Below are 15,374 nucleotides of genomic sequence, written 5' to 3' on the forward strand. Positions count from 1 at the left end.
ACGTATAATACTATATATTTATATATATATATATATATTTTAAATAATAATAAAAAACACACTAGGAAAAATAATAATGTTAATACCATATATCCATCATCTATATCATATATATATATATATATATATATAGTGATATATATATATATATATATATATATATATATATATATATATATAAATATACACTAGTATATATATAGTATGTATATATATCATATATATATTTATATATATATATTTTAAATAATAATAAAAAACACACTAGGAAAAATTAGAATGTTAATACCATATATATATTTATATATATTTATATATATATATATTTTAAATAATAATAAAAAACACACTAGGAAAAATTAGAATGTTAATACCATATATATATTATATATATATATATATATATATATATATATATATATATATATATATATATATATATATTCAATAATAATAAAAAACACACTAGGAAAAATTAGAATGTTAATACCATATATATATATATATATATTTATTTATTTATTTTAATAATAATAAAAACACACTAGGAAAAATAATAATGTTAATACCATTTATATATATATATTTTATAATAATAAAAAACACTAGGAATAATACCATGTGTTTCAGGCCAGGTACCGTGGCATTACTCTGTTTTTGTACTATAATATTTTTAAAACTACATTGAAATACCAATTAAATTCAATGGCATGAGAATATAGAAATCATTCAGTGCAATGGTGTGTATCAAACTATTTTAAGCGCATAAAAGTTCATTCCATATTCACTTCATTCATATTCGCTTTTCAGATTTCTGCAAGGTTCCTAACATGGAGGTGAGTTTAATATTTGACTGGGATGGTGTCAACATTTAAAGTGATTAGTACTAATGACACTAATTATTTTTAAGTGAATTGCATGAAACATGTCAAGAACATGTCCAGGAAATATTTCAATCCAAAATCAAAACATTATTAAAGGGACAGTTCACCCAAAAATTATAATCACCCTCATTTCATCCCATATGTATGACTTTCTTTCTTCTGCAGAACACAAATTAGATTTTTAGAGGAAAACCTCAGCTCTGTGGGTCCATACAATGCAAGTGGATGCTTGAACTTTGAAGCTCCAAAAGCACATAAAAGCAGCATAAAAGTAATCCATATGTCTCCCGTGGTTTAATCCATGTCTTCAGAAGTGTTATGACAGGTGTGGGTGAGAAACATATCAATATTTAAGTCCTTTTGTACAACCCCAACTCCGAAAAAGTTGGGACAGTATGAAAAATGCTAATAAAAACAAAATTATATTCACCTTTTGCTATATTATAAGCACTACAACTAAACATTATATGATGTTTTACCTTTTGAATTTCAAAGTACAGTACAGAATTGTTGATGTACAGTCATTTCAAATCAGATGATTGCAACTCGCTCCAAAAAAGTATTACTATGTAAAGGAGAAGCCATACATCATCACTGTCCAGAAGCGCTGCCGACTTCTCTGGGCTCGCTCTCATCTGAGATGGAAAGTAGATCAATGGAACACATGTGGTGTTCTCCGTGCCAAAGAGGAAAAGGACCATCCAAGCTGTTATCAGCCTCAAGTCCAAAAGCCAGTGTCTGTATGGACCAGGGGTGTGTCAGTGCCCATGGCATGGGTAACTCGCACATCTGTGAGGGCACCATTAATGCAGACAGATATGTACAAAGATTGGAGCAGCATATACTGCCATCCAGTACCGTCTTTTCCAGGGACGTTCCTGAATTTCAGCAGGACAACTTCAAACCACATTCGGGCCGAATAAGCAGAGAGTGCGGGTGCTAGACTGGCATACAGTCCTGACCATCTCCAAGAGACATTGAGAATGTGTGGCGGATTATGAAGCTCACAATACGGCAATGAAGACCCCGAAAGATTGTGCAGCTAAAGACTTACATAATGGATGAATGGGGGAAATTCACTTTCTAAATTTAACAATCTTGTGTCTTCAGTGCCTAAATGCTTAAGAAGTGTTATTAGAAGAAGTGGGGATGTTTCACAGCGGAAAACACCCGACTGCCCCAAGGTTTTGGGAGGATGTTGCAATCATCTGATTTGAAATGACTGTACATTGAAAAACAAAAACTATGAAATTCCCAAAGTAAAACATCATATAATGTGTAGTTGAATTTACAAATCACTCCTTTTTGTTTTTATTAACAGTTTTCATACCCATCTCAACTTTTTCAGAATTGGGGTTGTACTATAAATCTCCACTTTCACTTTCTTCTTTTGTTTTTGGTGATTTGCATTCTTCGTGCATATCGCCACCTACTGGGCAGGGAGGAGAATTTAAAGTAAAAAGGGACTTAAATATTGATCTGTTTCTCGCACAGACCTATCATATCAGTTCAGAAGACATGGATTAAACCACTGGAGATGTATGGATTACTTTTATGCTGCATGTATGTGCTTTTTGGAGCTTCAAAGTTCTAGTCACCATTCACTTGCATTTTATAGACCCTACAGAGCTGAAATATTCTTCTAAAAATCTGGGATGGCATGAGGATGAGTAAATTATATGAGAATTTTCATTTTTGGGTGAACTGTCACTTTAAGTCAATTTAGGACCATTACAATTTTTTTTTACATTTAAGTAATTTTGGAGTGAAATATGACCCGACATTTGATCTATTCTTAACTGGCTTTGCATGGTTCAGCCTTTACATTTCTGTAATTCATAGATTTGTTTTATAAATGCTCTGAAATCTGTTCTGTCTGTTATTTTAGGAGAATTCTCCGTCAGTGAAAAAGTAAGGACATTTATATAACTTGTGTTTTTAATTGAGCGTTCCCTTTTGGGCCCCAGTGCAGCTGCCTGTAGTTTCGCCCATGATTATGACTGCAGTGTTTTCCCATATAAGAAACAACAGCCTTGAATTATTCAGTCCTGAACCACTACTTCTGCTTTGTGATGAGGTCTGTCCCACTTTTAGTAAACCACAACACATGCTTCCCTGTTCTGTCGAGACTCTACCAAAACTGCATGTTTAAAATAAATATATATATATATATATACACAAGCTCTGACAGAATCAGCCCAGATAAATTAGTCCCAAACTGCAGTCTGTGAGTGTGATTCTATTTATCGCTTTGCAATTCTATTCAGCAGAAGTAAATCAACTTCACAACCGAACACACAGATGGTGCCCCCTAGGGCCAGTCCAAGGTATTACACAATTGTCACGGTTACAGAAACGTTCCATAGTTACTACAGTTACTGTTAGTATATAAAACCATAATAAATCTCCTTCAAACAGTGATTGAAGCTTTTAGAATCTTTTTGAAATGTTGTTTAGTTCTTTGACAGTTACACCAAACAACCAGTTTGATTCTGTAGTAACTATAGTAACAATCACTGCAGTAACTATGGAGTTTTAAAGGAAACATGGTCATTTGTTTGTAAAGGCACTAAGCTTGGCTTAAATATTCATTTCAATTCATCAATGTGTTGAGTTATTGTGGAGCAGTTATTCACAAATTGTTAGCGTACATTTATTGTTTAATAATGATTGTTTGTTATTTATACAGAATGCATATTAGAAAGCCAACCGTGACCCAAGTGAGTACTAATGATGGTTACAAACAGCATTGCTATTATCAATAAGACTAATAATGAATATATTGTTTTTGAAATCATTTAAATGGACTTAAATGACAAAAATTTAACTTTATAAGCTCTGAAGGTGTGTTTAAAGATGTCCTGTTTCAGTGGCATACCCAAAATTAAAGGCTTATAACGTGACCAAAAAATGCTTGGTATAATTCTAAAGAAAACTTAATAATTATGATATAGATTGTGATACATTCTCTCAGCTTAGAAATCACACACACACACACACACACACACACACACACACACACAAAAATTGAGCCAAAATGTACTTTTTTTCTTATTTGACCTTAGCTTAGAATGCAGACATGATTTTAGTCATGAGATTTCACAGAATGAGTTTCATTCTGTGTCATTTGAGGCATCATTGAGTTTGTGTCGTGTATTTGGCGCCATCTCCTGGTGGCCATATGTAACACTGTGCTTCATGTGGATTATCTAATGATCTATACATCTGATTATCTTGTGTGTGGACTCGTTTGAAAGATAATCACCTCCTCTAAGTAATTGCATGTGATGTTTTATGTTCCGTGTATATTTAGTGAAGTTATAAGCAAAAACGTGGCATATAAGCAACACCAACATAAAGATATATACTTAGCCATTACTCACTATATTTGTGTCTGTGAGTAAAACAAATAGGCAGGTTGTATTTTACTCCTTGAGAGCTTTCCATGAACATATGACACATGGATATTTGATTAATTTGATTTTTTTACTGATTGCAATAATATGTACAGTGCAATTGTTTTGGGTTTCAAAACTGAACACTTCTGATTTATCTGCATTTAATTTCAAAGCACCTGTTCAATTTTGGTCAAAATGCATGCATGCATTGTAAAGTACAGCTTCTAAGCTTTCAAACGACACCTATTATGTGTTAGTCAAGACTGCAGGAATTGATATTTTGATGATAATATTTCGGCCCATCCGAGCTTAAAGTGGTTAAACACACCCCTGATCGTTTTTACATACACAGGAGAAAGACTGAATATTTTGCATGTGTTTATCTGCAAACAGACACGAACTGAAAGCTGCAAAACTCCAGTTTTTATTTTATGAGGTCTTTAATGTGAAATGAGAATATGATGACTGTCTTGTTTGAGTAGGAATCACAGTCGGAGGACGAGTATGAAGTGTGTGACACAGAGAGTGAGTATTCTCAGTCAAAACATGTGCTCACTTTCATGTCGCTCTCAAAATATGAGTGAACATAAATTGTGTTTGATTCTTGTTAGGTGTTAATGAAAGACCAGAGGAGAGCACAGGAAGCAGGAAACACTCCATACCAACCCCTCGACCCCGGGAACTGTCAGTCACTAGTTTCTGCATTAAATCATATACGATATAAAATACTGTCGTCACATAATCACTAGATTTGATCTAATAGTTATCCCTGTTGTTCTTTTAGGAAGAAATCAAGTCCTGCTTTGATGCCGGTAAACATTGGATTATTTTAATATAAAAAATAAAAAGTCAAAGTCATATTTTCAGTAATCAAATGACTATTTTCCAGAAACGAAGTGTTCCTCAGCGAGATAATGAAGGTAACTATCACAAAAGAAAAAAACAAGGACTTGTTTTGGGTGTCATAATCAGCGGTTTGTCCTCCTTTATGGGTCTTTGGCACGGTTACGGTTTCTATAGCTATATTTTAATATCAGTAATTCAGTTTTCACTAGTAAACTGTTCATTCTTGATATCAAAATAGAATTGAAACTAGTTTAAAACATAATTATTGATATCTTGAACTGCTAAATCACTATAGAATTGAACATTATCGATCATTTCCTCCTTTTCAAAATAAACTTTCAGACATCAATAATTAATTTCTTATAGTGCATATTACAATTTTACACACAGTATCAGTTCTTACTAATAAAAGTGATCATTTTTATATCAATAATTCAATTGTTATTAGTGCAAATGCTAATTTATTATACCAACAATAGAATTAAAACTAGTAAAAATACTAATTTTTTATATTTAATTAATTTTTAATGAGTAAACTGTTCATTCTTGATATCAAAAATTACACCATTACTCACAGAAATATCTATTCTTGATATCCAAATAATATTGAAACTAGTTTAAAGCATAATTATTGATATCTCAAACTGTTAAATCAATATAGATTTTTTTTAGCATTCACTCCTGTTTAAAATGATATTAAAGATATCTATAATTAATTTCTTGAAATTCATATTACATATATTAACTATGTAGTTCTTACTAATAAAATGTATGATTTTTTATGTAAATTATTAAATTGTTACTAGAGTAAATGCCCATTTCTGATATCAACAATAGAATTAAAACTAGTAAAAATGCTCATTTTTTATAATTAATTAATATTTCACTAGAAATTGTTCATTCTTGATATCAAAATACAATTGCAACTAGTTTAAAACATAATTATTGATATCTTGAACTGCTAAATCACTATAGAATTGTACAATTATCGATCATTTCCTCCTTTTCAAAATAAACTTTCAGACATCAATAATTAATTTCTTATAGTGCATATTACAATTTTACACACAGTATCAGTTATGTTCTTCTTACTAATAAAAGTGATCATTTTTATATCAATAATGCAGTTGTTATTAGTGCAAATGCCAATTTATTATACCAACAATAGAATTAAAACTAGTAAAAATACTCATTGTTAATATCAGTAATTCAGTTTTCACTAGAAACTGTTCATTCTTGATATCAAAAATTACACCATTACTCACAGAAATATCTATTCTTGATATCACAATAGAATTTCAACAAGTTTAAAGCATAATTATTGATATCTCAAAGTGCTAAATCACTATAGAATTGTACAATTCTTTTTTTTTTTTATAATTTTTTATAATTTACTCCTGTTTAAAATGCAATTAAAGATATCCATAATTCATTTCTTATTATTGATATATGAAATTAACATTACCACTAGTGAAAACCAAAGTACAGATATAGAACAAAAATGAGCATTTTTGCTAGTTTTAATTCTATTGTTGAAATCAGAAATGCCCATTTGCACTAGTAATAATATCATTATTGGTTTTAGTGAAAATACTGTTAGAGATATCAATATTGTAGTTGAAACTAGTTGAAATGTCCCTTTTTATATAAAAACTGAGTAATGATTTCATTTTTTATATCAAGAATTACAATTTTTACAAGTGCAACTTTATCAAAATATCCAAAATGAGCAATTTCACTAGTGAAAATGTAATTGCAGATATCTCTAATTCATATCCTGTACGTGATTAAATGTTGCAAGGGCTTGTGATAACTCTCTTGTGACCGCCATGAGTGAGTTCTGCCCATTCAAAGTTTAATATTAAATATGATTGACATGTTTGTTGTTCTATAGTTACAATAACAGTCATGTGATCTCTCTTTCAGCAACACAAACCATTATGCCACGAAGTGTACCGGACATCATGACATCCCCGCCAACTACAGGCTTCCATCGAGCCAAGTAAGAAACCACAGACACAGTCAGGTCTGCTTAGCAACCAAATTGGCCCGGTTGCTAGGGAGGGTAGAGTCACATGGGGTAACCTCCTCGTGGTCACTATAATGTGGTTCTCGCTCTCGGTGGGGCGTGTGGTGAGTTGGGCGTGGATGCCGCGAAGAATAGCGGGAAGCCTCCACACGTGCTTGGTCTCCGTGGCAACGCGCTCAACAAGTCACATGACTAGATGTGTGGATTGACGGTCTCAGACGCGGAGGCAACTGAGATTCGTCCTCCGCCACCCGGATTGAGGCGAGTCACTACGCCACCACGAGGACTTGGGTGTTGCAAATTGGGGAGAAAAAAAGAAACCACAGACAAGCATCATTGTGTCCTGTTAGCATAACACCATGAACATAACTAAACCACAAACTCATGTTCTGTTGTAGGATTCCTCTGCCTCAACAGTTTCCCTCTCATAGTAAGATTCACTTTTTATGTTCGCAATATACACACATTTCCTGCTTTGTCCATGAAACTGTCTGCTTTTGTTAATAACAGTAAAGCAAATATTCCTTATTATCATTGTGCTCCGACAAACAGGCAGAGGAACGTTGCCGTCGGAAAACAGAGCATCTCGAGATGATGAAGAGGTGATTTAAAAAAGGCATTTTCTGTGATTAACTTCCTTTTAAATTCTTTTACTTCATTCACTCACATCTGTTCTCTCTTACAGGAAGCTGGTGTGTATAAAAAGATTTGGTACGCCAGTATCTGTGATCGCAGGACTGCAGAGGACGCCCTCAAACGCTCGGCTAAGGCACGTCAGGACCATCACAAAACAACCGTTTTTAACACACAGTTGCTTGTTGCTAAACTGGCTTGCATGGCTGATGATGACCAACACATGTTTGATTTACTTTGGGATTTGTGGTTGATTAAAATGACAGTTCAAAAATTAAAAAATTAAAAATGTATATATATATATATATCCTCCTGAGACCCCCGCGTGACTGCAGTGTGCATTTTGCGTTTCCCTTTCTTATTTGTAACTTGTAGCACCTAATAAACAAGCCAAAAACAATTCTAGAGCAAATCATTTTCCTAAAAATTGGTAATTCTAATAACTAATTTTAAACAACACTAAGCTACAGAAAGTCAGATTGATTTTCATCAAATTGTGTATGATGTTTGCAGGAGTGTTGATTATTCATGTTACATCATAAATTATCATAATTAATTCAGATTCACAGCATCATCCAATCACTGTCAACCATGTTAAAATAAAATGCTACATCATAAATGGTGAATCTATGTACTGATGATCATCGTCCCATGTGTGTCAAACATGTTGAGTGATCCAAACATCATCTGCAGCCTGAAACTGAACTTTTGATCAGATTTTAGGAGTGAACGCACTTAACTGCATAGAGAGCTATAGGATGCTCCCTTGCTCCCTATTTAGTGCATGACTTAACCTCCAGTGTGCTGTCTGTCTGTACTGGTCTCAGAACAGTTATAGGAGAGCTATAGGATGCTCCCTTGCTCCCTATTTAGTGAATGACTTAACCTCCAGTGTGCTGTCTGTCTGCACTGGTCTCTGAACAGTTATAGGAGAGCTATAGGATGCTCCCTTGCTCCCTATTTAGTGAATGACTTAACCTCCAGTGTGCTGTCTGTCTGTACTGGTCTCAGAACAGTTATAGGAGAGCTATAGGATGCTCCCTTGCTCCCTATTTAGTGCATGACTTAACCTCCAGTGTGCTGTCTGTCTGCACTGGTCTCAGAACAGTTATAGACAGCTATAGGATGCTCCCTTGCTCCCTATTTAGTGCATGACTTAACCTCCAGTGTGCTGTCTGTCTGCACTGCTCTCAGAACAGTTATAGACAGCTATAGGATGCTCCCTTGCTCCCTATTTAGTGCATGACTTAACCTCCAGTGTGCTGTCTGTCTGCACTGATCTCAGAACAGTTATAGGAGCGCTATAGGATGCTCCCTTGCTCCCTATTTAGTGCATAACTTAACCTTCAGTGTGCTGTCTGTCTGCACTGATCTCAGAACAGTTATAGGAGAGTTATAGGATGCTCCCTTGCTCCCTATTTAGTGCATGACTTAACCTCCAGTGTGCTGTCTGTCTGCACTGGTCTCAGAACAGTTATAGAGAGCTATAGGATGCTCCCTTGCTCCCTATTTAGTGCATGACTTAACCTCCAGTGTGCTGTCTGTCTGCACTGGTCTCTGAACAGTTATAGGAGAGCTATAGGATGCTCCCTTGCTCCCTATTTAGTGCATGACTTAACCTCCAGTGTGCTGTCTGTCTGCACTGGTTTCAGAACAGTTATAGGAGAGCTATAGGATGCTCCCTTGCTCCCTATTTAGTGCATGAATTAACCTCCAGTGTGCTGTCTGTCTGCACTTGTCTCAGAACAGTTATAGGAGAGCTATAGGATGCTCCCTTGCTCCCTATTTAGTGCACAACTTAACCTCCAGTGTGCTGTCTGTCTGCACTGGTCTCAGAACAGTTATAGGAGAGCTATAGGATGCTCCCTTGCTCCCTATTTAGTGCATGAATTAACCTCCAGTGTGCTGTCTGTCTGCACTTGTCTCAGAACAGTTATAGGAGAACTATAGGATGCTCCCTAGCTCCCTATTTAGTGCATGACTTAACCTTCAGTGTGCTGTCTGTCTGCACTGGTCTCAGAACAGTTATAGGAGAGCTATAGGATGCTCCCTATTTAGTGCATGACTTAACCTCCAGTGTGCTGTCTGTCTGCACTGGTCTCAGAACAGTTTGAAATGCATCTTATTTTCATCATAACTCCATATAAAGCCTCTGAAAGACACACTTTCCAGCTTTTGGATGAACCCGTTTATTCTCAATGTGTTAATTCACAGTTAATATATGAATATATTTACTAATGTTAATGAATAGAATCATATTGCACATGAAGCGAAATGACCCACATATGTGTTAGAGATCAAAGTTATTAAAAATAACGAATATGTTTTTTGATGGAATATTGACCCAAAATCCACATATGTGGACGTCATGTTTATCAAGGCGCTGATGCGCAAAAAATGAACAGATTTTTTAAAGCGGCGTATCAAATGAAACTAGAGATTCTCCTCTTTACATCCAAACAGGTTTCAATGAAAAAAACGTGAAGAGGTTTCTTACCAGAGTCCCTTTTATTGCCGCTGCATCCGTAAGAACGCTTCAAGGAAACCAACAGCATGGTGTTGTGTCACGTGACTCGGTGCGGTAGAAATTTAACCCTTAAATGACAGTGTAGCGTGTTGTAAACAGCATTCAGTCCGTTTATATTCATTCAAATTACACATTGTGTATAGCAAAGCCAAAATACAACGTCCACAGTATATACAAGTCATTGACAAATAACGTTTTTTAAGGTGATAAAAATTTGAAATATGTTAAAAATCTCATTTAAAATATGTGTCAAGTTCGTAGACCTTTGAGTGCATAAAGTTTTAAAAACATTTAAAGCATTTTCTGCAACAAAAATATATTTAATGACTTTAAAAATATTAAAAGGTATATTCAAGAATATAGTGTTCTCATGGTTACACCAAGTGATCCGAACCAAATTTGGCTTTTCATAAAAATGTGTTTGACATTCATAAAAATCTTATTGACCGATAGTCAGATAGATTTTTGCTTTGAAATATCAGCTGATTAATTAGCCTGGCCAATATATCAGTATTTGGGACCAAATTCTTATGCGTATTTTGTTAAATGTTCCCTCAGGACGGGTCTTTCCTGCTCCGGAAGAGTTCAGGTGTGGACACACAGCAGCCGTATACTCTAGTGGTGTTCTACAACAGCCGAGTTTACAACATCCCCGTCCGCCACATCGCTTCCACCAAACAGTACTCTCTGGGCAAAGAGAAACAAGGAGAGGAGGTAAAGATCAGCACTGCTATGAAGTGACCTCAAAAAGTATTTGAAAGCATAAAGGAATGGTTCACCCAAAAATGAAAATCGGGTAATCATTTACTCACCCTCATGCCGTTCCAACTCCAATGACATGTCTTCTATGGAACAATCTTCACATTCACATTATATAGGGGATAGGGTAGGATATATAGGAAGATATATATCCTATATATATATATATATATATATATATATATATATATATATATATATATATTAATATAGGGAAGATTTTCTAAAACATACACTTTGCAAGTATGTGAACGCAGACGATTCTAGCTACGTCAACTTGGTTTCAAGTGTTGTTGCGTTACAAAATAACGCAAGTACAGGTCACATTCCCAACGTCACCACAAGGGGCGCTATAGCGTATATTAGTGTGAACTGTCCACTTCTACGGTGTTTTCTTTTTCAAGTCAGCTACTGTCATGATGGAGCAACAGTTTGAAGAGATTATCGCTGAGCAAGTAAGTTAAAGTCGATATATTTGTAGTAAATTAGCTGAAAAATTACGGAGGAAGTTTGAATCCAGGGCGTGCTGAGTGACTCCAGTCAGGTCTCCTTAGCTACCAAATTGGCCCGGTTGCTAGGGAGGGTAGAGTCACATGGCGTAACCTCCTCGTGGTCGCTATAATGTGGTTCTTGCTCTCGGTGGGGCACGTGGTGAGTTGTGTGTGGATGCCGCGGAGAATAGCGTGAAGCCTCCACACGCGCAAGGTCTCCGCGGTAACGTGCTCAACAAGTCACGTGATAAGATGTGCGGATTGACTGTCACAGATGCGGAGGCAACTGAGATTCGTCCTCCGCCACCCGGATTGAGGCGAGTCATTAAGCGCATTGGGAATTGGGCGTTACAAATTGGGAAGGTATTTGTAGTAAACCACAAAATTAACCATGGTTACTACTGTCATTGTTACTTCAATATTACTATAGTAAAACCATGGTGAATGTATGGATACTACAGTGTTACCGTAATAACACCATGATTAATTGTACCTAAATCATGGCTTCTGTAAAAACATAAACATGGCTACTACAGTCATAGTTACTACAATATTAAACCAAGTGTGCCGCACAAGCCCTCAAAAGTGAAGCCAAAACGTCTCGATCGCCCCCCGGTGACTGGTCCTAGTATAGGTCATAAACCCCGCCTCCCCATGTTATTCAACGGGACGTGAGACCAACTAAACAATTAAATTACACTTCACATATCTTTTTTCCAAAGATAGAAACGACAGTAAATGACAGAAACTACCACGTTGATGTCATTTCAAGTGTTTGTTTTCAAAATAAGTTTGTTTTTAGTTATTTGATGCTATAAAATCCGTGCTGTGACATCATGATTGACAGCTGTGATTGACAGGTTCTCTGAGCGAAGTAGTCACTGAAGCACCAACTGACTTTTTTTCGGGATCTTCGGAGGACTGAGGAGATTGGAGCTTTAAATGTAATATTTAAATTTCTATAATTAATTATTTCACACCATCATAAGTCAAAAGTCAAAAGTGCAGGGGCGTGTGCTTGCGATTGATTCAGCGAGAGTGAGGGCGGGGCCTTGATTTTGCGGCTTTACTTCCTGCTCACTACTGCGCAGGTCTGGTCCTGAAATCGCAACTGCGCAGACTCAAGTCCCAAGATGTCAGCGCCATATCGGGACACTGGCGGCTTCAGTTCTCACCGATGGAAAAGAGCGAAGGGGCGTCGTCCATCTTTTTTTACAGTCTATGTATTAAATGTATTGCGAGGGAACTCAAAACTTTCAGAAAATACATTTCCTCCCTGTCCTCTAAGTAGCTACATAAAAAACACATCTGATTTAAAGGCACATTAATGAACTTTAAAGGTACAGTAACTCTATCGCCCCCTTGAGAACTGAGGTTTGTTACCACCACAGTAACGAGATTGCGTTGACAATGCGTTTCATGCGCTCGCATCTGCAGCCGCGCAATTGCGTAAAGTATGTTCTATCAGGAAGACACTTGAGTGAAATTTAAGATGACATTTATTTGATGAATATAAAACAGAAATGTAATGTCTCTCTTTGGCGTAAGCCCCATCTGGCAGTCTGAAGAAGTTGTACTCGGAACCGTCATATCCTGCCAGAGATAGGAGGCGGGGCGAGGAGCCTACCCCCATGCAGGACGGGACTCAACAGGTGGTGGTGGGGTGGAGGAGGTTGCAGTGTTAGCACACTGAAACAGCAATGTGATAGATTGTGAGCAGACTTATAAAGTAACAGCTTACATGTGATTGGGTAGGAGTTACCCAGCTAATGGTGCATTGATGTAAAGCTGCTAGTCTTCCCTCTAGTACCACATTTACTGACTTTACAACTAAATTTCAGTCTGTTCCTCCCACGAAAAATAGCACATCGCTTGAGACTTGGAATATAGCGCATAAGTCATATGGTTGCAAAACATTAGTGGACATGTCCATAGTTGCAGAGAGGCAAAAGTATGTAACTAAATTCTTTATTTTTCTCTCTTTCAGCGTTTCAACACTGTTTCTGAGATCATTCAAAACCATCAGAACAATCCTTTAGTTCTGCTCGACTCACAAAACAACACCAAAGACTTCACCAAACTCAAACACCCAGTGAGACCTTGAGAAAACACTTGAACTAGCACGAAACTGTCAAACGTCCATCTGGAGGTGATGTGGAGATGTATATAACTTCAAACTGACAAATGCAACGGCTTTGAGAGGGTGCTGACATAAAACTGTGGGCTAGATTCACATTTTACCTTCATTGAAAATATTGGAAAGAGCTCCACATTGGCAAGAATGGGACTAAAGCTACTTTTAAAAGTTTTTGTAGAAGTGGTGTTGTATGTTGGTATGAATAACTTTATTTAAAACCGCTTTCAATTTGAATAAATTTTTGTGTTTTGTTTTTTTAATGTTATTTATTTATTTTTTTTATAACTGTTGGTAAACACAATAAAACCATATTGTCACACGTTAAGGGAAGAGTCGAGGAGATTATGTAGGCACAGTTTAACTGAAAGGTTGTATTGATCTTGTGACTAGGAATTTCGCATGAATGGCAGATTGAAGCAAGTTGTCACGTTTTAACGGTTGTAAATATATATCATTTACATTTCAATCAATTTTCACTGAAATTGTTTTGCTGGTAAAATTATTTTTCAGTGGTGGTTATATACTTTTGGACCTCATTGTATATATACATAATCATTGTAATTCTGAAATCTCAAATAAAAGCCATTTGTATTCATTCATATAGTGATTAAATTGCGTAACGGTCAACTAGCGTGTTACGACAGTAAATCACCGTTTGCGGTTACCATACAAATGAATGGGGAGAGCCGTAAACTGACACCTACCTGTCGCAAAATTGTCCGCGTCTTCTCTTAAAAATAAATAAATAAAGCAATTTTATCGTAGTATACACCACACAATTCCAAAAAAGATTGTTTAGTGTAAAACAAGTTGAAGAGTAGCGGACAGGTGGTCAATTATTTAAGTGATGAGCTCTTTTCTCACAAAAGCATTTTATTCAACACACTGAAGCATCTCCTCTATAGACATCCGTTACTTGTCTTCTTGCTAGTTTATAATGGCTGTGGGACCGCCGCGTTATGCATTTTATTTAAGTGTTGTAGGACCCTTTGGAAGAAGGGCTCTACTATAATACCAAATGTTTCAGGCAATGTAAATCAATGTGTAGCTTGTTTGTTTGTTTTTTTGTCTGACTCTCCGATTCCCAAATTAATGATTCTTATGAGTCAGTTCTTTTGAATCTGCAGCGTGAAATATACAGCGCTACCAGCGTAATCGATTCCTGTATTAATTATTCTTTTTCACCCAATTTGGAATGCCCAATGCACTCTAAGTCCTCGTGGACGTGTAGTGATTCGCGGAGGACGAATCTCAGTTGCCTCCGCATCGGAGACCATCAATCCGCTCATCTTATCACGTGGCTTGTTGAGCGTGTTACCGTGGAGACCTAGCACGTGTGGAGGCTTCACGCCATCCACTGAGGCATCCATGCACAACTCACCACGCACCCCACAGAGAACGAACCACATTATAGCGAACACGAGGAGGTTACCCCATGTGACTCTACCCTCCCTAGCAACCAGGCCAATTTGGTTGCTTAGGAGACCTGGCTGGAGTTGCTAGCTATTCACTCAGCACGCCCTGGGTTTCGAATTAGGGATCTCCAGGTGTGGTAGTCAGCGTCTTTACCACGTGGGGGCCACTGAGCTACCCTGACCCCCACGAATAATTCTTGAGTGGTTCTTTTGAATCTCCAGCGTGACCAACGTTGTCCGATTCCTCATTAGTCG

General features: G+C 36.5%; 1 protein-coding gene across 5 annotated transcripts in view; it reads left to right on the plus strand.

Moving 5' to 3' along the window:
• Window positions 1-14,283, plus strand: part of LOC127660800 (B-cell linker protein-like) — a 43,030-nt gene extending 28,747 nt beyond the window's left edge. For 4 of the 5 annotated variants that reach the window (XM_052151219.1, XM_052151222.1, XM_052151223.1 and 1 more), the window contains 14 exons: window positions 811-836; window positions 2,773-2,795; window positions 3,152-3,211; window positions 3,574-3,604; window positions 4,765-4,807; window positions 4,894-4,966; window positions 5,067-5,094; window positions 5,172-5,202; window positions 7,055-7,130; window positions 7,556-7,587; window positions 7,710-7,759; window positions 7,843-7,926; window positions 10,876-11,031; window positions 13,555-14,283. In XM_052151219.1, coding sequence (XP_052007179.1) covers window positions 811-836; window positions 2,773-2,795; window positions 3,152-3,211; window positions 3,574-3,604; window positions 4,765-4,807; window positions 4,894-4,966; window positions 5,067-5,094; window positions 5,172-5,202; window positions 7,055-7,130; window positions 7,556-7,587; window positions 7,710-7,759; window positions 7,843-7,926; window positions 10,876-11,031; window positions 13,555-13,671 — 830 coding nt within the window. In that variant the 3' untranslated portion in view covers window positions 13,672-14,283. The remainder of the gene's footprint in view (window positions 1-810; window positions 837-2,772; window positions 2,796-3,151; window positions 3,212-3,573; window positions 3,605-4,764; window positions 4,808-4,893; window positions 4,967-5,066; window positions 5,095-5,171; window positions 5,203-7,054; window positions 7,131-7,555; window positions 7,588-7,709; window positions 7,760-7,842; window positions 7,927-10,875; window positions 11,032-13,554) is intronic. The other variant, XM_052151221.1, reaches the window with a different exon arrangement.
• The last annotated feature ends 1,091 nt before the right edge of the window (window positions 14,284-15,374 follow it).

The sequence above is a fragment of the Xyrauchen texanus genome, chromosome 20 (genome assembly GCF_025860055.1).
Source record: "Xyrauchen texanus isolate HMW12.3.18 chromosome 20, RBS_HiC_50CHRs, whole genome shotgun sequence".
Classification (NCBI taxonomy): Eukaryota; Metazoa; Chordata; class Actinopteri; order Cypriniformes; family Catostomidae; genus Xyrauchen; species Xyrauchen texanus.